The sequence below is a fragment of the Heterodontus francisci genome, chromosome 39 (genome assembly GCF_036365525.1).
Source record: "Heterodontus francisci isolate sHetFra1 chromosome 39, sHetFra1.hap1, whole genome shotgun sequence".
Lineage (NCBI taxonomy): Eukaryota > Metazoa > Chordata > Chondrichthyes > Heterodontiformes > Heterodontidae > Heterodontus > Heterodontus francisci.
In genome coordinates, this window is record NC_090409.1 from 43,729,422 (window position 1) to 43,751,051 (window position 21,630).

The 21,630-nt window shown below is 51.6% G+C and overlaps 1 protein-coding gene across 19 annotated transcripts; it reads left to right on the top strand.

Moving 5' to 3' along the window:
* Window positions 1-489: 489 nt before the first annotated feature.
* Window positions 490-21,147, top strand: LOC137352803 (free fatty acid receptor 3-like). 19 transcript variants are annotated; one of them, XM_068018640.1, is made up of 4 exons: window positions 490-1,104; window positions 5,252-5,442; window positions 12,038-12,226; window positions 19,137-21,147. In XM_068018640.1, exon 4 carries the CDS (start codon window positions 19,152-19,154, stop codon window positions 20,136-20,138), a length of 987 nt encoding a protein of 328 aa, XP_067874741.1. In that variant the 5' UTR covers window positions 490-1,104; window positions 5,252-5,442; window positions 12,038-12,226; window positions 19,137-19,151; the 3' UTR covers window positions 20,139-21,147. The 19 variants fall into 19 exon arrangements, with proteins under 19 accessions (XP_067874741.1, XP_067874743.1, XP_067874744.1 ...); XM_068018641.1 differs by lacking the exon at window positions 490-1,104 and adding an exon at window positions 1,121-1,137; XM_068018648.1 differs by lacking the exon at window positions 490-1,104 and adding an exon at window positions 1,913-1,930.
* Window positions 21,148-21,630: the final 483 nt, after the last annotated feature.

Below are 21,630 nucleotides of genomic sequence, written 5' to 3' on the forward strand. Positions count from 1 at the left end.
CTGTGTAACAGGCTCGAGAGGGGGCTGAACGGGCCTCCTCCTGTTCCTGTGTAACAGGCTCGAGAGGGGCTGAATGGGACTCCTCCTGTTCCTGTGTAACAGGCTCGAGAGGGGCTGAATGGGACTCCTCCTGTTCCTGTGTAACAGGCTCGAGAGGGACTGAATGGGCCTCCTCCTGTTCCTGTGCATTGGTGGGCCAACGGGAGTAAAGCAGGGGGCCCATCTGTAGTCAGGCCACAGGGTTTTGTTTACGGACTTCAGTCAATGTTGCCGTGGCGCCAGCTACTCGCAGGCCAGGCGACAATGGGACTGGCCAAGACCCCATCCTCTGAGCCTTCCTGGCAGACCAGGTGTTGGTCAGTTCAATTCAGCAGTGATAAGACTCCCCCTCTCCTGAGCGTGACCTCCCGGGCAAACACACTGATGTATGAGTTGGCTGGGTATGCTGGCAGAACATATCCAGCCATTGGGTTTGTAAATTCGATTCCGCCTCCTTGCCGTCTCACAACATAACCTGTTTACCGGCAAATGTAATTCCCTCTCAATCGCTAATCATATCCTGGATAGCTGAACAAGCAGAGGCCCTTATATTGCTGGCAGACCAGAGCATTAACTCTTTAGCTCCTGCTTTACTGGTGAAAAGATTACACTCCACTTCAAGGCGAATGACTGGAGAGCTGCTCAATTAAATTTAACACGCTCTCTCCCTTTCTATCTCTTTCTCCCGCATCTCTGAGTAAAGCATTGTAGGTTTGAGGCTCCTCTCCAGAGCCTTGAGCCCCTTAATCCAGGCCAAGTCTACCGCAGTGAAAGTACTGAAGGAGTGGCGCACTGTCGGAGAGTCAGTACTGAGGGAATGCTGCACTGTTGGAGGGTCAGTACTGAGGGAATGCTGCACTGTCGGAGGGTCAGTACTGAGGCAATACTGCACTGTCGGAGGGTCAGTACTGAGGGTTTGCTGCTCCATCGGAGGGTCAGTACTCAGGGAGTGCTGCACTGTCGGAGGGACAGTACTGAGGGAGTACTGCACCATCGGAGGGTCAGTATTGAGGGAGTGCCGCACTGTCGAGTGTCAGTACTGAGGGAGTGCCGCACTGTCAGAAGGTCAGTACTGAGGGAGTGCTGCACTGTCGGAAGGTCAGTACTGAGGGAGTGCTGCACTGTCAGAGTGTCAGAACTGAGGGAGTACTGCACCGTCGGTGGGTCAGTACTGAGGGAGTGCTGCACTGTTGGAGGGTCAGTACTGAGGGAGTGCTGCACTGTCGGAGGGTCAGTACTGAGGGAGTGCTGCAATGTCGGAGCGTCAGTACTGAGGGAGTGCTGCACCATCGGAGGGTCAGTACAGAGGGAGTTCTGCACCTTCGGAGGGTCAGCACTGAGGGAGTGCTGCGCTGTCAGAGGGTCAGTACTGTGCGAGTGCTGCACTGTCGGAGGGTCAGTACTGAGGGAGTGCCGCACTGTCGGAGCGTCAGTACTGAGGGATCGCTGCACTGTCGGAGGGTCAGTACTGAGGGAGTGCTGCACTGTCGGAGTGTCAGTACTGAGGGAGTGTCAGTACTGAGGGAATGCTGCACCGTTGGAGAGTCAGTACTGAGGGAGTGTCAGTACTGAGGGAGTGCTGCACTGTCGGAGGGTCAGTACTGAGGGAGTGCTTCACTGTCAGAGGGTCAGTACTGAGGGAGTGCTGCACTGTCGGATTGTCAGTACTGAGGGAGTGCTGCACTGTCAGAGGGTCATTACTGAGGGAGTGCCGCACTGTCGGAGGGTCAGTACTGAGGGAGTGCTGCACTGTCAGAGTGTCAGTATTGAGGGAGTGCCGCACTGTCGGAGCGTCAGTACTGAGGGAGTGCTGCACTGTCAGAGGGTCAGTACTGAGGGAGTGCCGCACTGTCGGAGCGTCAGTACTGAGGGAGTGCTGCACTGTCAGAGGGTAAGTACTGAGGGAGTGCTGCACTGTCGGAGTGTCAGTACTGAGGGAGTGTCAGTACTGAGGGAGTGCTGCACTGTCAGAGGGTCAGTACTGAGGGAGTGCTGCACTGTCAGAGGGTCAGGACTGAGGGAGTGCTGCCCCATCAGAGGGTCAGTGCTGAGGGAGTACTGCACTGTCGGATTATCAGTACTGAGGGAGTGCTGCACTGTCAGAGGGTCAGTACTGAGGGAGTACTGCACCGTCGGAGGGTCAGTATTGAGGGAGTGCAGCACTGTCCGAGTGTCAAGACTGTGGGAGTGCTGCACTGTCAGAGGGTCAGTACTGAGGGATCGCTGCACTGTCGGAGGGTCAGTACTGAGGGAGTGCTGCACTGTCGGAGGGTTAGTACTGAGGGTGTGCTGCTCCATCGGAGGGTCAGTACTCAGGGAGTGCTGCACTGTCGGAGGGACAGTACTGAGGGAGTACTGCACCATCAGAGGGTCAGTATTGAGGGAGTGCAGCACTGTCGAGTGTCAGTACTGAGGGAGTGCCGCACTGTCAGAAGGTCAGTACTGAGGGAGTGCCGCACTGTCGGAGGGTCAGTACTGAGGGAGTGCTGCACTGTCGGAGGGTCAGTACTGAGGGAGTGCTGCACTGTCGGATTATCAGTACTGAGGGAGTGCTGCACTGTCAGAGGGTCAGTACTGAGGGAGTACTGCACCGTCGGAGGGTCAGTATTGAGGGAGTGCAGCACTGTCCGAGTGTCAAGACTGTGGGAGTGCCGCACTGTCGGAGGGTCAGTACTGAGGGAGTGCTCAACTGTCAGAGGGTCAGTACTGAGGGATCGCTGCACTGTCGGAGGGTCAGTACTGAGGGAGTGCTGCTCCATCGGAGGGTCAGTACTCAGGGAGTGCTGCACTGTCGGAGGGACAGTACTAAGGGAGTACTGCACCATCAGAGGGTCAGTCTTGAGGGAGTGCAGCACTGTTGAGTGTCAGTACTGAGGGAGTGCCGCACTGTCAGAAGGTCAGTACTGAGGGAGTACTGCACCGTCGGTGGGTCAGTACTGAGGGAGTGCTGCAATGTCGGAACGTCAGTACTGACGGAGTGCTGCACCATCGGAGGGTCAGTACAGAGGGAGTTCTGCACCGTCGGAGGGTCAGTATTGAGGGAGTGCAGCACTGTCCGAGTGTCAATACTGAGGGAGTGCTGCACTGTCAGAGGGTCAGTACTGAGGGATCGCTGCACTGTCGGAGGGTCAGTACTGAGGGAGTGCTGCACTGTCGGCGGGTCAGTACTGAGGGAGTGCTGCACTGTGAGAGGGTCAGTACTGAGGAAGTGCTGCACTGTGAGAGGGTCAGTAATGAGGGAGTGCTGCACTGTCAGAGGGTCAGTACTGAGGGAGTGCTGCACTGTCAGAGGGTCAGTACTGAGAGAGTGACGCACTGTCGGAGAGTCAGTACTGAGCGAGTGCTGCACTGTCAGAGGGTCAGTACTGAGGGAGTGCTGCACTGTCAGAGGGTCAGTACTGAGAGAATGACGCACTGTCGGAGAGTCAGTACTGAGCGAGTGCTGCACCGTCGGTGGGTCAGTACTGAGGGAGTGCTGCACCTTCGGAGGGTCAGTACAGAGGGAGTTCTGCACCTTCGGAGGGTCAGTACTGAGGGAGTGCTGCGCTGTCAGAAGGTCAGTACTGTGCGAGTGCTGCACTGTCAGAGGGTCAGTACTGAGGGAGTACTACACTGTAGGTGGGTCAGCACTGAGGGAGTGCAGCACTGTCGGAGCCTCAGTACTGAGGGCGTGCTACACTGTTGGAGGGACAGGACTGAGGGAGTGCTTCACTGTCAGAGGGTCAGTACTGAGGGAGTGCTGCACTGTCGGATTGTCAGTACTGAGGGAGTGCTGCACTGTCAGAGGGTGAGTACTGTGGGAGTACTGCACCTTCAGAAGGTCAGTACTGAGGGAGTGCTTCACTGTCAGAGGGTCAATACTGAGGGAGTGCCGCACTGTCTGAGTGTCAGTACTGAGGGAGTGCTGCACTGTCAGAGGGTCAGTACTCAGGGAGTGCCGCACTGTCGGAGCGTCAGTACTGAGGGAGTGCTGCACTGTCGGAGTGTCAGTACTGAGGGAGTGTCAGTACTGAGAGAGTGCTGCACTGTCAGAGGGTCAGTACTGAGGGAGTGCTGCACTGTCAGAGGGTCCGTACTGAGGGAGTACTGCACCGTCGGAGGGTCAGTATTGAGGGAGTGCAGCACTGTCCGAGTGTCAATACTGAGGGAGTGCTGCACTGTCAGAGGGTCAGTACTGAGGGATCGCTGCACTGTCGGAGTGTCAGTACTGAGGGAGTGCCGTGCTGTCGGAGCGTCAGTACTGAGGGATCGCTGCACTGTTGGAGGGTCAGTACTGAGGGAGTGCTGCACTGTCAGAGGGTCAGTACTGAGGGAGTGCTGCACTGTCAGAGGGTCAGTACTGAGGGAGCGCTGCACTGTCGGAGGGTCAGTACTGAGATAGTGCCGCACTGTCGGAGAGTCAGTACTGAGCGAGTGCTGCACTGTCAGAGGGTCAGTACTGAGGGAGTGCTGCACTGTCGGAGGGTCAGTACTGAGGGAGTGCTGCACTGTCGGAGGGTCAGAACTGGGGGAGTGCTGCACTGTCGGAGGGTCAGTACTGAGTGAGTGCTGCACTGTCGGAGGGTCAGTACTGAGGCAGTGCTGCACTGTCAGAGGGTCAGTACTGAGGGAGTGCTGCACTGTTGGAGGGTCAGTACTGAGGGAACGCTGCACTGTCAGAGGGTCAGTACTGAGAGAGCGCCGCACTGTCAGAGGGTCAGTTCTGAGGGAGTGCTGCACTGTCAGAGGGTCAGTACTGAGGGAGTGCTGCACTGTCGGAGGGTCAGTACTGAGGCAGTGCTGCACTGTCGGAGGGTCAGTACTGAGAGAGCGCCGCACTGTCAGAGGGTCAGTACTGAGGGAGAGCCGCACTGTCAGAGGGTCAGTACTGAGGGAGTGCTGCACTGTCAGAGGGTAAGTACTGAGGGAGTGCTGCACTGTCGGAGGGTCAGTACTGAGGGAGTGCCGCACTGTCAGAGGGTCAGTACTGAGGGAGTGCCGCACTGTCGGAGGGTCAGTACTGAGGGAGTGCTGCACTGTCAGAGCGTCAGTACTGAGAGAGAGCCGCACTGTCAGAGGGTCAGTACTGAGGGAGTGCTGCACTGTCAGAGGGTCAGTGCTGAGGGAGTGCCGCACTGTCAGAGGGTCAGTACTGAGGGAGTGCCGCACTGTCAGAGGGTCAGTACTCACACACACACACAATTGTCTTTTATTCCTCCATCCCTTTTTGTAGAGTACACGGAGGCACTGTTGGCAAGACAGTGAGTCATTGAGAACAGTGAGCTGCTGGCGTTCTGATGTCTGATTACACTGGCCTGTCACATCTGCTGGCTCAGAGATTGTCCCGGGGCAACGATACCTTACCTGCATCATTACTCTGAGGAAAACAAATAAACATACATCAGCCTCACTCCAGTGAATCAGGTTGGGCCTTGTTCCTGCAACAACACCGATCCTTTTTCGTCATCTGTTGTTGCCTTTATAATCCTTTGCAATGATGTGAAAGTCAACTGTAACAGAGAGTTTGTGACAGTACTGAGGGAGAGAAAGGAAAGAAAGTGCTTCACAGACAATGAAGTACCTCATTTGAAGTGTGCTCACTGTTGTAATGTAGGAAACGGGGCAGCCAATTTGTGCAAAGCAAGATCCCACAAACAGCAATGTGATAATGACCCTGATCATCTGTTTTTTTTCAGTGATGTTGGTTGAGGGATAAATATTGTCCCCAGGACCCCGGGGAGAACTCCCCCTCCCCGCTCTTCTTCCAAATAGTGGCCGTGGGATCTTTTACACCAACCTGAGAGGGCAGACGGGGGCCTCGGTTTAATGTCTCATCTGAAAGACGGCACCTCCGACAATGCAGCACTCCCTCAGTACTGACCCTCCGACAGTGCAGCACTCCCTCAGTACTGAACCTCCGACAGTGCGGCACTCCCTCAGTACTGACCCTCCGACAGTGCAGCACTCCCTCAGTACTGACCCTCCGACAGTACAGCACTCCCTCAGTACTGACCCTCCGACAGTGCAGCACTCCCTCAGTACTGACTCTCCGACAGTGCAGCACTCCCTCAGTACTGACCCTCCGACAGTGCGGCACTCCCTCAGTACTGACCCTCCTACAGTGCAGCACTCCCTCAGTACTGACCCTCCGACAGTGCAGCACTCCCTCAGTACAGACCCTCCGACAGTGCAGCACTCCCTCAGTACTGACTCTCCGACAGTGCGGCGCTCCCTCAGTACTGACCCTGTGACAGTGCAGCACTCCCTCAGTACTGACCCTCTGACAGTGCAGCACTCCCTCAGTACTGACCCTCCTACAGTGCAGCACTCCCTCAGTACTGACCCTCCGACAGTGCGGCGCTCCCTCAGTACTGACCCTCTGACAGTGCGGCACTCCCTCAGTACTGACCCTCTGACAGTGCAGCACTCCCTCAGTACTGACCCTCTGACAGTGCAGCACTCCCTCAGTACGGACCCTCTGACAGTGCAGCACTCCCTCAGTACTGACCCTCCTACCGTGCAGCATTCGCTCAGTACTGACCCTCTGACAGTGCAGCACTCCCTCAGTACTGACCCTCTGACAGTGCAGCACTCCCTCAGTACGGACCCTCTGACAGTGCAGCACTCCCTCAGTACTGACCCTCCTACCGTGCAGCACTCGCTCAGTACTGACCCTCTGACAGTGCAGCACTCCCTCAGTACTGACCCTCTGACAGTGCAGCACGCCGTCAGTACTGACCCTCCGACAGCGCAGCACTCCCTCAGTACTGACCCTGCGACAGTGCAGCACTCCCTCAGTACTGACCCTCCGACAGTGCAGCGCTCCCTCAGTACTGACCCTCCGACAGTGCAGCACTCCCTCAGTACTGACCCTCCGACAGTGCAGCACTCCCTCAGTACTGACCCTCCGATAGTGCAGCACTCCCTCAGTAGTGACCCTCCGACAGTGCAGCACTCCCTCAGTACTGACCCTCCGATAGTGCAGCACTCCCTCAGTAGTGACCCTCCAACAGTGCAGCACTCCCTCAGTACTGACCCTCCGACAGTGCAGCACTCCCTCAGTACTGACCCTCCAACAGTGCAGCACTCCCTCAGTACTGACCCTCCGACGGTGCGGCGCTCCCTCAGAACTGACCCTCCGACAGTGCAGCACTCCCTCAGTACTGACCCTCCGACAGTGCAGCACTCCCTCAGTACTGACCTTCCGACAGTGCAGCCCTCCCTCAGTATTTACCCTCCGACAGTGCAGCACTCCCTCAGTACTGACCCTCCGACAGTGCAGCACTCCCTCAGTACTGACCCTCCGACAGTATGGCACTCACTCAGTACTGACCCTCCGACAGTGCAGCACTCCCTCAGTACTGACCCTTCGACAGTGCAGCGCCCCCTCATTACTGACCCTCCGACAGTGCAGCACGCCCTCAGTACTGCCCCTCCGACAGTGCAACACTCCCTCAGTACTGACCCTCCGACAGCGCAGCACCCCCTCATTACTGCCCCTCCGACAGTGCAGCACGCCCTCAGTACTGCCCCTCCGACAGTGCAGCACTCCCTCAGTACGAGCACTGGGGATTGTCGGCCTGAATTACGGCTTCACGTCTCTGCTGACGGGCAGGGACGTCTCGGCCCACAGCATCAGATGCGAGTGTGTGTGCTGGAGACCCATCGAGTTGACAGCTGCTACGGGATCGGGAAGTGTTAGATTGTCGGAGAGCGGGAGATACGGCGAGTCACATTTTTTGGGCTCCTGGTAAAGATTGCATTGGCACACAATCTGAAACACCCTTCGAAACCTTCAGTTTATGAGTGACCTAAATATTTGGATGTGGTGGGGTGCGGGGGAATAACCGGTTTGACTGAGCTATGAGTCATCCACCACAGTTTGCGGAGCGCCTGAGCGCGGGCAGTCAGGTGATGGCGAGCCTACCTTTGAGTTGGGTTGAAGGAGAGTTATTCCCTTGGATGGGCTGATTGACCTTGCTGTGTAAATCTAGTGACGTGGGAGAGATTGGCACCTTGTCCGTCGGTTGGGTTATTCATCCTTAGCCCTGTCGTGTTGAACAGGTGACAACCAGTGAGGGTGTGACTCTCCCGGAAGACAGCAGCTCTGTTTAAGAGGTGTCAGGAGCAGGAACAAGAACAAGGTCTGTTCACACCTGTCACTGAGCAATTAGGGATGGGCAATTAATGCTGGCCTTGACAGCAACACCCACATCCGACAATTATGGGCATCAAACATTCGGCCCATCATTCCTGTGCTCTATCCAATTATTCCCCACTCTCCCCCCCGCTCTTTTCCCCCATCTCCCTGCAAATTTTTCCCCTCCCAGTATTTCCCCAATTCCCCCCTTTTGAAAGTTACTATTGAATCTGCTTCCACCGCCCTTTCAGGCAGCGCGTTCCAGATCACAACTCACTGCGTCAAAAAAATTCTCCTCCTCTCCCCCCACTCTGGTTCTTTTACCGATTGTCCTCAATCTGTGTCCCTCTGGTTACCGACCCTCCCGCCACAGGGAACAGTTTCTCCTCATTTACTCCATCGAAACCCCATCGTGATTTTGAACGCCTCGATTAAATCTCCCCCCTTAACCTACTCTGCTCGAAGGAGAACAATCCCAGCTTCTCCCAGTCTCTCCGCATCAACTGAAGTCCCTCATCCCTGGGACCATTCCAGTAAATCTCCCTCCGCACCCTCTCCAAGGACTTGACATCCGTCCTGAAGTGTGTGGCGACTGGAATTAGACACAATTCTCCAGCTGGGGACTGACTGGTGATTTATAAAGGGTTTAGTATCACGTCTTTGCTTTTGTACTCTATGCTTCTGTTGAGAATTCACTCCAGTAACATCGTCCAATGTCCTCCTCATATCGACAGGACAGGTTTGCAAGGTAATTCTCCAGCACATAAGCTGGTCAGTCTCAATGCAGTTGGCAGTGAGTTTTTCAGTGTGACAGAGCCTGCGAGATAACACTTTCTGACAGAGAATATATTTGTGTCTGTTCCAGTTGAGCTACTGAAAAACAGCGATTGCACTCTGCACTGTATAGTAAATATTTGCCACTTTCATTTCAGTGCATCCTGTAAACTGCACTCACAAAGCCCAAAAAGCTGTTTTTATGATGAAAGCAGAGCCATTTCTATTTTTACAAGCTGCATTACATAGTTAAGTAGCACTTAAGAACAATAAAAACACCTGGAACGAGGAGATGCAGTCTCTCGACTCAACTACTCCATTCCTCATTTATGGCTGAGCATTCTCTCCCTCTCTCTCAATCTCCCGCTCTCCCTCACTCTCTCTCTCACGCACTCTCTCTGTCTCTCTCTTGCTCTCTTTCTCTATTGCTCTCTATCTCGCTCTCCCGCTCTCGCTCTCTGTGTCTCTTTCTCTCTCTCTCACCTCAGAGTGAGAAAGTCACGGGTTAGAGCTCCCAATCCAGAGACTCGAGGCCCATAAACAGGGCTGACACTCGCTTGGTGCCAGGATTGAGGGAGTGCTGCACTGTCAGAGGGCCAGTACTGAGGGAGTGTTGCACTGTCAGAGGGCCAGTACTGAGGGAGTGTTGCACTGTCGAGCGTCAGTATTGAGGGAGTGCTGCATTGTCAGAGGGTCAGTACTGAGGGAGTGCTGCACTGTCAGAGGGCAAGTACTGAGGGAGTGTTGCACTGTCGGAGGGTCAGTATTGAGGGAGTGCTGCATTGTCAGAGGGTCAGTACTGAGGGAGTGCTGCACTGTCGGAGGGCCAGTACTGAGGGAGTGTTGCATTGTCAGAGGGTCAGTATTGAGGGAGTGCTGCATTGTCAGAGGGTCAGTACTGAGGGAGTGCTGCACTGTCGGAGGGCCAGTACTGAGGGAGTGTTGCACTGTCAGAGGGCCAGTACTGAGGGAGTGTTGCACTGTCGGAGGGTCAGTATTGAGGGAGTGCTGCATTGTCAGAGGGTCAGTACTGAGGGAGTGCTGCACTGTCGGAGGGACAGTACTGAGAGAGTGTTGCATTGTCAGAGGGTCAGTACTGAGGGAGTGCTGCACTGTCGGAGGGTCAGTACTGAGGGAGTGCTGCACTGTCAGAGGGTCAGTACTGAGGGAGTGCTGCACTGTCGGAGGGCCAGTACTGAGGGAGTGTTGCACTGTCGGAGGGTCAGTATTGAGGGAGTGCTGCATTGTCAGAGGGTCAGTACTGAGGGAGTGCTGCACTGTCGGAGGGCCAGTACTGAGGGAGTGCTGCACTGTCGGAGGGTCAGTACTGAGGGAGTACTGCACTGTCGGAGGGTCAGTACTGAGGGAGGGCTGCACTGTCAGAGGGTCAGTACTGAGGGAGTGTTGCACTGTCAGAGGGCCAGTACTGAGGGAGTGCTGCACTGTCAGAGGCTCAGTAATGAGGGAGTGCTGCACTGTCCGAGCGTCAGTATCGAGGGAGTGCTGCACTGTCAGAGGGTCAGTAATGAGGGAGTGCTGCACTGTCGGAGGGTCAGTACTGAGGGAGTACTGCACTGTCGGAGGGTCAGTACTGAGGGAGGGCTGCACTGTCAGAGGGTCAGTACTGAGGGAGTGTTGCACTGTCAGAGGGCCAGTACTGAGGGAGTGCTGCACTGTCAGAGGCTCAGTAATGAGGGAGTGCTGCACTGTCCGAGCGTCAGTATCGAGGGAGTGCTGCACTGTCAGAGGGTCAGTAATGAGGGAGTGCTGCACTGTCAGAGGGCCAGTACTGAGGGAGTGTTGCACTGTCGGAGCGTCAGTATTGAGGGAGTGCTGCATTGTCAGAGGGTCAGTACTGAGGGAGTTTTGCACTGTCGGAGGGCCAGTACTGAGGGAGTGTTGCATTGTCAGAGGGTCAGTACTGAGGGAGTGCTGCACTGTCGGAGGGCCAGTACTGAGGGAGTGTTGCACTGTCGGAGGGCCAGTACTGAGGGAGTGTTGCACTGTCAGAGGGCCAGTACTGAGGGAGTGTTGCACTGTCAGAGGGCCAGTACTGAGGGAGTGTTGCACTGTCAGAGGACCAGTACTGAGGGAGTGCCGCACTGTCGGAGGGCCAGTACTGAGGGAGTGTTGCACTGTCAGAGGGCCAGTACTGAGGGAGTGTTGCACTGTCAGAGGGCCAGTACTGAGGGAGTGCTGCACTGTCGCAGGGTCATTACTGAGGGAGTGTTGCACTGTCAGATGGTCAGTAATGAGGGAGTGCTGCACTGTCCGAGGGTCAGTATCGAGGGAGTGCTGCACTGTCAGAGGCTCAGTAATGAGGGAGTGCTGCACTGTCCGAGGGTCAGTATCGAGGGAGTGCTGCACTGTCAGAGGGTCAGTAATGAGGGAGTGCTGCACTGTCGGATGGTCGGTCTTCCAGATGTGCTGTTAAAGTGAGGTCTTATCTACCCTCTGTGGGGGCCGTAAAAGATCCCATGGTCACTGTTGGAACTCAGACGGCAGAGGGAACCTTGGGTTTAATGTCTCATTTGAAAGACGCACCTCTGACAGTGCAGCACTCCCTCAGTACTGACCCTCCGACATTGCGGTACTCCCTCAGTACTGACCCTCCGACAGTGCAGCACTCCCTCAGTACTGACCCTCCGACAGTGCAGCACTCCCTCAGTACTGACCCTCCGACAGTGCAGCACTCCCTCAGTACTGACCCTCCGACATTGCAGCACTCCCTCAGTACTGACCCTCCGACAGTGCAGCACTCCCTCAGTACTGACCCTCCGACAGTGCAGCACTCCCTCAGTACTGACCCTCCGACAGTGCAGCACTCTCTCAGTACTGACCCTCCGACAGTGCAGTATTGGATCACTGCTGGAGATGGCTGTGGATTGAGAAATATCCTTCAATTCATCAGTTATAAAGTGATTGGGGATATTGAAATTCAGAGCTTGCTTACTGACAGTTTCAGTTTTACAATCATTTTAACAAAGCAGCTATTGAGAATTGAGACTGGGATAAGGACAGAAACATCCTGAATAATGTGTTTACTTATGGGTTTGTATGAATACTGAAGTAGCATTTATAGTGTTGACTCTCCCTCCCACCCAGTCAAACAGAACATTATCAAAGCCACAATTGAGTAAAGTTATCGCCCATTCGGAGGAATCGACACCACATCGTTGGATACTCCGGAATGATCAGTGTCGACCTGCCTGCGGTGCGAGTTGTGGGTGCCACTCTGGGACTCAACTCCGGCAAGAGTGTTGGCAGACTGTCAGAACATTGCGAGAAAATTAGGTAAAAAAAACTAGATTGCTTTCTGGCAAATGAGACAAAATGCGATTGCTCTCCTTAGAGCAAAGTCAAGGGGAGATTTACTGGAATGATCCCAGGGATGAGGGACTTCAGTTAATGTTGAGAGACTGGGAGAAGCTGGGATTGTTCTCCTTAGAGCAGAGAAGGTTAAGGGGGAGATTTAATCGAGGCTTTCAAAATCATCAGGGGGTTTGATGGAGTAAATGAGGAGAAACTGTTCCCAGTGGCGGGAGGGTCGGTAACCAGAGGGACACAGATTGAGGATAATGGGTAAAAGAACCGGAGGGGGGAGAGGAGGAGAATGTTTTTGACGCAGTGAGTTGTTGTGATCTGGAACGCGCTGCCTGAAAGGGCGGTGGAAGCAGATTCAATAGTAACTTTCAAAAGGGGGAATTGGGGAAATACTGGGAGGGGGAAAATTTGCAGGGCGATGGGGGAAAGAGCGGGGGGAGAGAGTGGGGACTAATTGGATAGATCTTTCATAGAGCCAGCACAGGGATGATGGGCTGAACGGACTCATCCTGTGCCGTGAGATTCTAGATATCCACTCAACAAGGTTAGGTTGGAAAAGCTGGGGTTGTTTTCGCTGGTGCGAAGGAGATTGAGGGGAGATTTAATAGAAGTGTACAAGATTATGACAGACTTCGATAAGTTAGACAAGAAAAAACTGTTGCCGTTAACAAATGGTACAAGCACTCGGGGGACACATACCGAAGGTTTTGGGCAAATGATGCAGGGGGATCAGTGGTAATGATCTGGAACCCGCTGCCTACGCGGGTGTTGAAGTGGAACCAATCAGTGATCTCAAGAGGAAATGGGATGGGCACTCGAGGGAAATAAACTTGTAGGTTTATGGGGATCGAGCAGAGAAGTGGGACTGACTGGGTGGCTCTACAGAAAGCCCATCATGGACTCGATGGGCCGAATGGCCTGCTTCTGTGCCATAGATGACTCTGAGGCCGGAAACTGGCCAAGAAGAAAGGAAGGGGTTGCACACATCGGCTGAGATAGTGTTTAGACTGACGTGTTTCGGTGCAAAGCTTCAATTAAGTGAGCATCACATCAGGAGCTGAGGTGCAAGGTTCGGCATAATACATCGGGACAGTTGTCCATTAGCTTTGATGGATTGGATGCCTCGTTGACTGGTGTGCAACTATCAGGAAAGACTGAACGGGCTGGGGCTCTTTTCTCTGGAAAAGAGAAGGCTGAGGGGTGACCTGATTGAGGTCTTTAAAATGATGAAGGGGGTTTCGATCGGGTAGACGGAGAGAAGATGTTTCCACTTGTGAGGGGAGGAGAGACCAGCCACTGATAAATCCAATGGGGAATTCCGGAGAAACCTCTTTCCCCAGAGAGTGGTGAGAATGTGGAACTCGCTCCCACAGGGAGTGGTTGAGGTGAATAGTATCGATGTATTGTAAGGGGGAAGCTGGATGAACACATGAGGGAGAAAGGAATAGAAGGATATGGTGATAGGGTGAGATGGAGAGGGGGGGGTGGGAGGAGGAGGCTCGTGTGGAGGAGAAACACCAGCACGGAGCAGATGGGCCGAATGGCCTGTTTCTGAGCTGTAAAAGTCTTTGTAAACCCACCTACATTGCAAAATGCTCCAAATAATTCTATTTGCGAATAAACCCCTTCAATAATTTGTCGTTCCGACTGGCAGGAAAATTTGAGGGCACACTGGCAGCTTAGGCTTTTGTGGCATGGTGTGTGAAGGGCATCAAATTAACCCATTAACCATCGGTGGGCAGGTGCATTCTCATGTACCTCTGTACATCTCTGCCTCCCGCTTTGAAATGTTTATTTTAACAATGTCAACACTGGTACGGCAATTGAAAATCTGAATTTAATCTTGTGGCCCCTGCAAGGTGAGAATTGGGTCTCCTCACATCGATAGGCTGAAAGGGTTAAATTCCGAGGACCACTTGCACAGACTGGGCTTGTCTCCCCTCGCGTGTGGAAGATTAAGGGGGGTGATCGAATCGAGGTGGAGACCAGAACAAGGGGGCAGAACCTTAAAATCAGAGCCAGGGCCGTTCAGGGGGTGATGTCAGGAAGCACTTCTTCACACAAAGGGGAGTGGGAATCTGGAACTCTCTCCCCCGGAAAAGCTGTCGAGGCCGGGGGGTCAATTGGAAATTTCAAACCTGAGATTGATGGATTTTTACTGGGTGAGGGGATTAAGGGTTACAGAACCAAGGGGGGGAGATGGAGTTAAGATACAGATCAGTCATGATGTAACTGAATGGTGCAACAGGCTCGAGGGGCTGAATGGGCCTCCTCCTGTTGCGGTAATACAGGCTCGAGGTGGGGGGGGGGGGGGGGGGCGGGGTAGTGCTGAATGGGCTCGTCCTACTCCTATGCTTGTGAAGCTCATTATTTTGAATCGGTTCTGTGTCAAATCCAAAGTGAATTGTTTATTGCCAACCCGAAATGGTTATGGATTTTTCAGGATACCCAATTTAGATTTGGACATTGTGCCTAATGAGACTTTGTCCAACTAGCATTGTCATTACGACCAATTTCCTCTGCTGTTTGTCTTTACATTGTGCTGTCACTATATTCTGAAGTGTTATCGAGTTAAACGTTCACGGGGGCAGACATTGATTTGCAGTCATAATGATTAACGTAAGTTCGTTACAAAGAGTTGTAAATTGACCGCGCATTCATCCAATGAATTTAGAGGCAGGAGAGGACGTAGGGAAGGACTCACAACAAACAGTCTATCAATCAGCGTACGTAGTCTACCTAATCAGCGAGCTGCAGCCTTCCGGAACAGGGGGAGGCCATTCAGCCCCTGAAGCCCGTTCCGCCATGCAATGAGACCCTGGGTGATCTGTGATCGAACTCCGTGTTCCCACCTTTGTCCCATGTCCCCTTAAGACTTCTGGTTAATGAAAATCTATCAGTCTCAGATTTAAAATTAACAATTGATCCAGCCATCGATTGCCGTTTGTGGAAGAGAATTCCAAACTTCTCCCACCCTTTGTGCTTGAATGTGTTTGCTAATTTCGCTCCTGCAAGGTCTGGCTGTAATTTTTAGACTCTGCCCCCCTAGTCCAAGACTCCCCAACCATTGGGAATAGTTTCTCTCTATCGACCCTGTCTGTTCCCCTTAATGTTGTGAAAATGACTAGCACTGTGAACGGTACTCCAGCAATAACAGTGGATTTGGTGAGGGGACGGGGACACTAACAATCTTTTTAGTTTGTATCCAGTCACATTTGTTGCCCATCCTTCATTGCCCTAAGGGAATTAAGAGTCATCCACTTAGTGTGGAACTGCTGTCACATGGTGGCCAGACCGGGTAATGATGGTGGGTTCATGGTGAATTCCCACTGCTCTATTATAATGACCTGATTTATTGAACTCAGTTATATTGAATCCTTTGCCCTGTTGAGACCGCTGAATTGCTAGTCCAGTACCATAACCACTAGGCTACCATTCCCTTTCTCAGTCGACAGAGTCTATTTAAACAGCGAACTACAGCAAGCAGTCTACAGAGTCTATTTCAAATCCGCATGACAGCAAACAGTCTACAGAGTCTATTTAAACAGCAAACTACAGCAAGCAGTCTACAGTCTATTTAAAATCCAGGCTACAGTAAACAGTCTACAGAGTCTATTTAAATAGTGAACGACAGCAAACCATCTCCAGAGTCTATTTAAACAGCCCACTACAGTAAACAGTCTACAGAGTCTATTTAAACAGTGAACTACAGCAAACAGTCTACAGAGTCTATTTCAAATCCGCATGACAGCAAACAGTCTACAGAGTCTATTTAAACAGCAAACTACAGCAAGCAGTCTACAGAGTCTATTTAAAATCCAGGCTACAGTAAACAGTCTACAGAGTCTATTTAAATAGTGAACGACAGCAAACCATCTCCAGAGTCTATTTAAACAGCCCACTACAGTAAACAGTCTACAGAGTCTATTTAAACAGTGAACTACAGCAAACAGTCTACAGAGTCTATTTAAAATCCAGGCTACAGTAAACAGTCTACAGAGTCTATTTAAATAGTGAACGACAGCAAACCATCTCCAGAGTCTATTTAAACAGCCCACTACAGCAAACAGTCTACAGAGTCTATTTAAACAGTGAACTACAGCAAACAGTCTACAGAGTCTATTTAAACAGTGAACTACAGCAAGCAGTCTACAGAGTCTATTTAAAATCCAGGCTACAGTAAACAGTCTACAGAGTCTATTTAAATAGTGAACGACAGCAAACCATCTCCAGAATCTATTTAAATAGCCCACTATAGCAAACAGTCTACAGAGTCTATTTAAACAGCGAACTACAGCAAACAGTCTACAGAGTCTATTTAAACAGCAAACTACAGCAAACAGTCTACAGAGTCTATTTAAAATCCAGGCTACAGTAAACAGTCTATAGAGTCTATTTAAACAGTGAACAACAGCAAACATTCTCCAGAGTCTATTTAAACAGCCCACGACAGCAAACAGTCTACAGAGTCTATTTAAACAGTGAACTACAGCAAACCATCTACAGAGTCTATTTAAACAGCCCACTGTAATAAACAGTCTGCAGAGCCTATTTAAAATCTGCACTACAGCAAACAGTCTACAGATTTTATTTAAAATCTGCACTACAGCAAACAGTCTACAGAGTCTATTTAAACAGTGAAGTGTAGCAAACAGTCTACAGAGTCTATTTAAACAGCCCACTGTAGCAAACAGTCTACAGCAGGGTTGTCCAACAGATGGCCGGCGGGGCCATGATCCAGCCCGCCAAAGGTTTCTGTCCTGCAAATGTAAACTGTACCCCGGATCCTCACCAGGGCTCCGTGACTGGAGATGGGAAATTTCCCACTGTCTTCTTCTTGCAGAGCGACCTTTTTAAAAACATTGTGCTGTCAGTTTCACAGCTGCTGAAGCAGCAGCGCGCTTCCCAACTTCGGACAGGTACGGGGTTTTCCGGCGGACTTTGAAAAAAAAGTCGGAAAACCCCAAATCTGTCTGAAGGCAGGAAGGGCATTTCTGCTTCAGCGGCTGTCAGCTGTGAAACTGGCAGCGCGATTTTTATTTTAAAAAACTGACCAACCACAAAGCTGCTGTGCTGAGTCTCCATGAACTACAACAAACAGAACTCATTTCTGAAACTTCAGCAAAGTCTCCTGATGAAAGCAAGATTATTTCTCCAGCAAAATGTAGTGAGTGGAAGATAGTAGCATAGTGCACTACAGTAAATTACAGAGTCTATTTAAACAGTGCATTACAGCAAACAGTCTACAGAGTCTATTTAAACAGAGCATAGAGCAAACAGTCTACAGAGTCTACTTAAACTGTGTGTAAAATCAATCCCAGTCATTTACTGCGAAAACGTCTCCAGGTGCAATTGATGGGGGAATTACCAATCATCTCCTTCCTGGGTGGGAATTGTGGTGTTACTATATGCACTCTTTACAAAAGCAACAATTTACATTTATATAGCACCTTTAAAATAATAAAATACCCCAAAGTGCTTCACAGGAGCATAAATCAGAAAAATTGACTCCAAGCCACCTAAGGAGATATTCGGACAGGTGACCAAAAGCGTGGTCAAAGAGGTAGTTTTTAAGGAGCGTCTTAAAGGAGTGTTGCCTCCGAGGTGGGAGGAGTGCACTGTTATTTCAGTCCCACTTCTCCACAGCTCACAACATATATTTAAATTTTCCCACTTACCGATACGATCAAAATAAAACACACCAACCAGGTTTCTTTAATAAACAACAAAATTATCAGTTTATTATAAAACAAGTCTTAACCAGTAATGGAGTAAAGCATAAACACATTAAAGCCCCTTCTTTATCATAGCCCCTCACACACATACATACACTGGTTAACCGTAAAAATAAAAGCACCATTACAAAGAAAACAAAACAAAAAACGCTGAGGTAGAATACTTGTCCTTGGTTTTGGTTTGGCGTCCCAAATGCGCATAGATGTCACTGGGATCTTCCATGTCTCAGGCGATGTTGAAGATCAGTTTGGGTAGGCTTTCCAAGAAATGCAGCTACAGAGGCTTCAGATAGTCTTGCAGCAGAAATGCAGCAACAAGGGTTTCAGTTCCCACACTTTGATATGCAGGGTGGTTTCAAATACAGTTGGAAACAGGAGACCGACACACTGGATATGCAGGGTTTCTTTTCAAGAAAGGGAGGAATGAGCTGGGTCCTCTTTGACAGACAAAAAAACAACTGTCTTTTGTAAGAGTTCAAATTGAAACTAAAACAGTCCAGAATCAAGCCTCCTGACCTCTATCAATCTTGACCCGTCACTTCTTTGTAAACATCCAAGTCAAAAACAACCCCTGCTGGGTGATTACCTATCGACAGGTGCCTTCCCGTAAGGCTTGTTTACAAGCCAAGTCCTGGAAACTTCTGGTGACTTCTTCCAAAAAACACAAAGTTCAGCACCTCTTCAAGTTTCCAGATGAATCAATGACCATTATTCAACTACAATAACTTCAAACATATTTTACAAAAAATTAGAAGCACAGGAGAATAGCGAGAGAGAGAGAGAGAGGCAGAGAGGGAATTCCAGAGCTTAGGGCCCCAGGCAACTGAAGGCACGGCCGCCAATGGTGGAGCGATGGGAATTGGGGGCTGGGCAAGAGGCCGGAATTGGAGGAGTGCAGAGATCTCGGAGGGGCTAGAGGAAGTTACAGAGATGGGGGGTGGGGGGGTGATGGATTTGAAAATAAGGATGAAAATAGCGAGTAACAGGGGCGAACGGGACTGGGTGTGAGTTAGGACATGGGGGCAGCAGAGGTTCGGATGGGCTGAAGTTTAGGGGAGGGTAGAGAGCGGGGGGAGAATATTGGAGTCCTCAAGTGGGCAAGCTCAGCGTCAAGTGCAGCCGACTAATTCTCCTGTTGTTTGCAGCTAACATGACACAACATGGTGTACCTCAGCCCGCTTGACATCTTGTCGCTCTCCGTCCACTGTATCACCTTCATCCTGGGAGCACCGGCCAACGCCTTGGCCCTCTGCGTGTTCTTCAAGGACCTGTGGCGCAAACCCACCCCCAACGTCATTTACATGATCAACCTTGGCATCTCCAACTCGCTCTTCATCATCCTTCTACCTGTTAAGATTGTGGAGACAGCTCGGGGCGAGTGGATTCTGCCAGACATCTTCTGCCCCATCTACAACATCTTCCATTTCGTCACCACCTACGCCAGTATCTTGTTCCTCACAGCACTCAGTGTGGGAAGGTACCTCAGCGTTGCCTTCCCCATTAGGTACAAGATGTACAGACGGCCCAGGTACTCGTGCATGATCTGCTTTGTGCTCTGGCTGATTGTGACGGGTCACATCTCGTTCATCTTCCTGGTCGAGGCCAACGGGCAGGGTCACCTGGTGGCCTCCGGCAAAAGCAACACCTCGATATGCTACGGCAACTTCACCCGGGCACAGCTGGATCTGCTGCTGCCCTTGCGACTGGAGCTGTCGATCGTCTTATTCCTCCTGCCCCTGGCGCTCACCTCCCTCTCCTACCTGGGCTGCATCCGGAAGCTCGGCCGGAGTCGCCTGCCCCAGCGGGAGAAGCAGAAGGCCCTGTGGGCGGCCGCGGTCACCCTGACCATGTACGTGACCTGCTTCGCGCCGTACAACATCTCGCACCTGGTGGGCTTCGCCCTGCGGCAGAGCGTCCCCTGGCGGCGGGAGGCCCTCCTGCTGAGCGCGGCCAGCGTCTTCCTCAACCCACTGATCTTCTTCTTCTCCTCCTCCACCCTGCAGAGAGCCACCACCGAGTGCTGGCGTGGCGCCAAGCAGCGCGCCTGCGAGGTCAAGGAGAGCCTGCCGCCCCTCTGGCACAGCAAGATCCCACAGGGCAAAGACCTGAACGGCGACCATGCACACGTTCCGGACCCGGTTCCGTGAGGCAGGCCGCTCCCCGAGACGTAGGACCTCCGGGCGGGGCGATTGATGAGGGAGGTCGGGTCACTCAGGCTCCGCGTGACTTCTTTAATTGGAGTCCAGTTGGCTTGTGGACTCTAAATAGCTTCGGTTCCTGGGATCTCTCTGGGCCTTAGTCCCTGCTGGGTCCTTCTAGGCAAGGAAGAACTTGCATTTCTGTAGCGCCTTTCACCACCTCAGGGTTAGCCAAAGCACTTTACACACACTGAAGTACTTTTTTTTTGAAGGGTGTAGGAAACACAGCAGCCAATTTGTGCACAGCAAGATCCCACCAGCAGCAATATATAAATGACCATTTGACTTTTCTCTTTCTGCCGTGCTGGTTAAGGGATAAATATTGGCCTGTGGGGTGAACTCCACCCACTTCTTTTTCCAAATGGTGGCCGTGGGATCTTTTACACCCACCTGAGAGGGCAGACGGGGGCCTCGGTTTAATGTCTCATCTGAAAGACGGCACCTCTGACAGTGCAGCACTCCCTCAGTACTGGCACTGGGAAGCATAAGTCGAGATTAACGTGCTGAAGTCTCTGGAGTGAAACCCTAACCAACGATCATTGAACTCAGAGCTGAGAGTGCTACCCACTGACCCATAGCTGACCCTAAGCCAGGCTTGTAGATTAAGAGTTGGGATTGCTTCCTGTTAACTTATGACACCAGTGTCAATTTAGTTTGCCTGTACACGTGTTAAATTGTTTGATTCAGCCATCAGTCCGCGCTACCTTCTGTTGATGTTACAGGACATCCCAACACTAACCAAGCTCGTCTGTTTACATAATGCTATTATTAAAATTATGTCTCAATCAACCCTTTTCTTCCATCGTTCAGACCAAGACTGCATTCTGCTTTCAGCTGAAGACTTTCCGTTACTTTTTAATTGTAATAATGTTGAACTGTTCCCTGAATTCTATCCGGAATTTCACCAGATAATCATTTGATTCTGTGAATAACTCTATCTGTGAATAAACTCGATTGAATGGCTTAGCCTGTTATGCAAAGTGTTTAACGTTTTTAAGTGCTGGGAGATGTAAGGCAATGTGGCACACTATCCAGCCAGACATTGCCAATAAGTGAGAGGATTCTTTCTCCTGCCAGGACTGTACCCCGCCCCCCACCCCCCCCACCATAAGTCTTAAATCATAGGATGTGAAGCCTCACCTATATAATCTACTATGACAACAGTCTTTGAGAGAAAATCTGTATGGTAACAGATGACAAACAAACTAACGAACAGACGAATTAGGAGCAGGAGTTAGACCACTCGGCCCCTCGAGCCTGCTCCGCCATTCAATAAGTTCATGACTGAACTGATTACTCTATATTTCCACCTACCCCCGATAACCTTCCACCCCCTTTGCTTATCAAGAATCTATCTACCTCGGCCTTCAAAATATTCAAAGACTCTGCTTCCACCGCCTTTTGAAGAAGAGAATTCCAAAGACTCACGACCCTGTGAGAG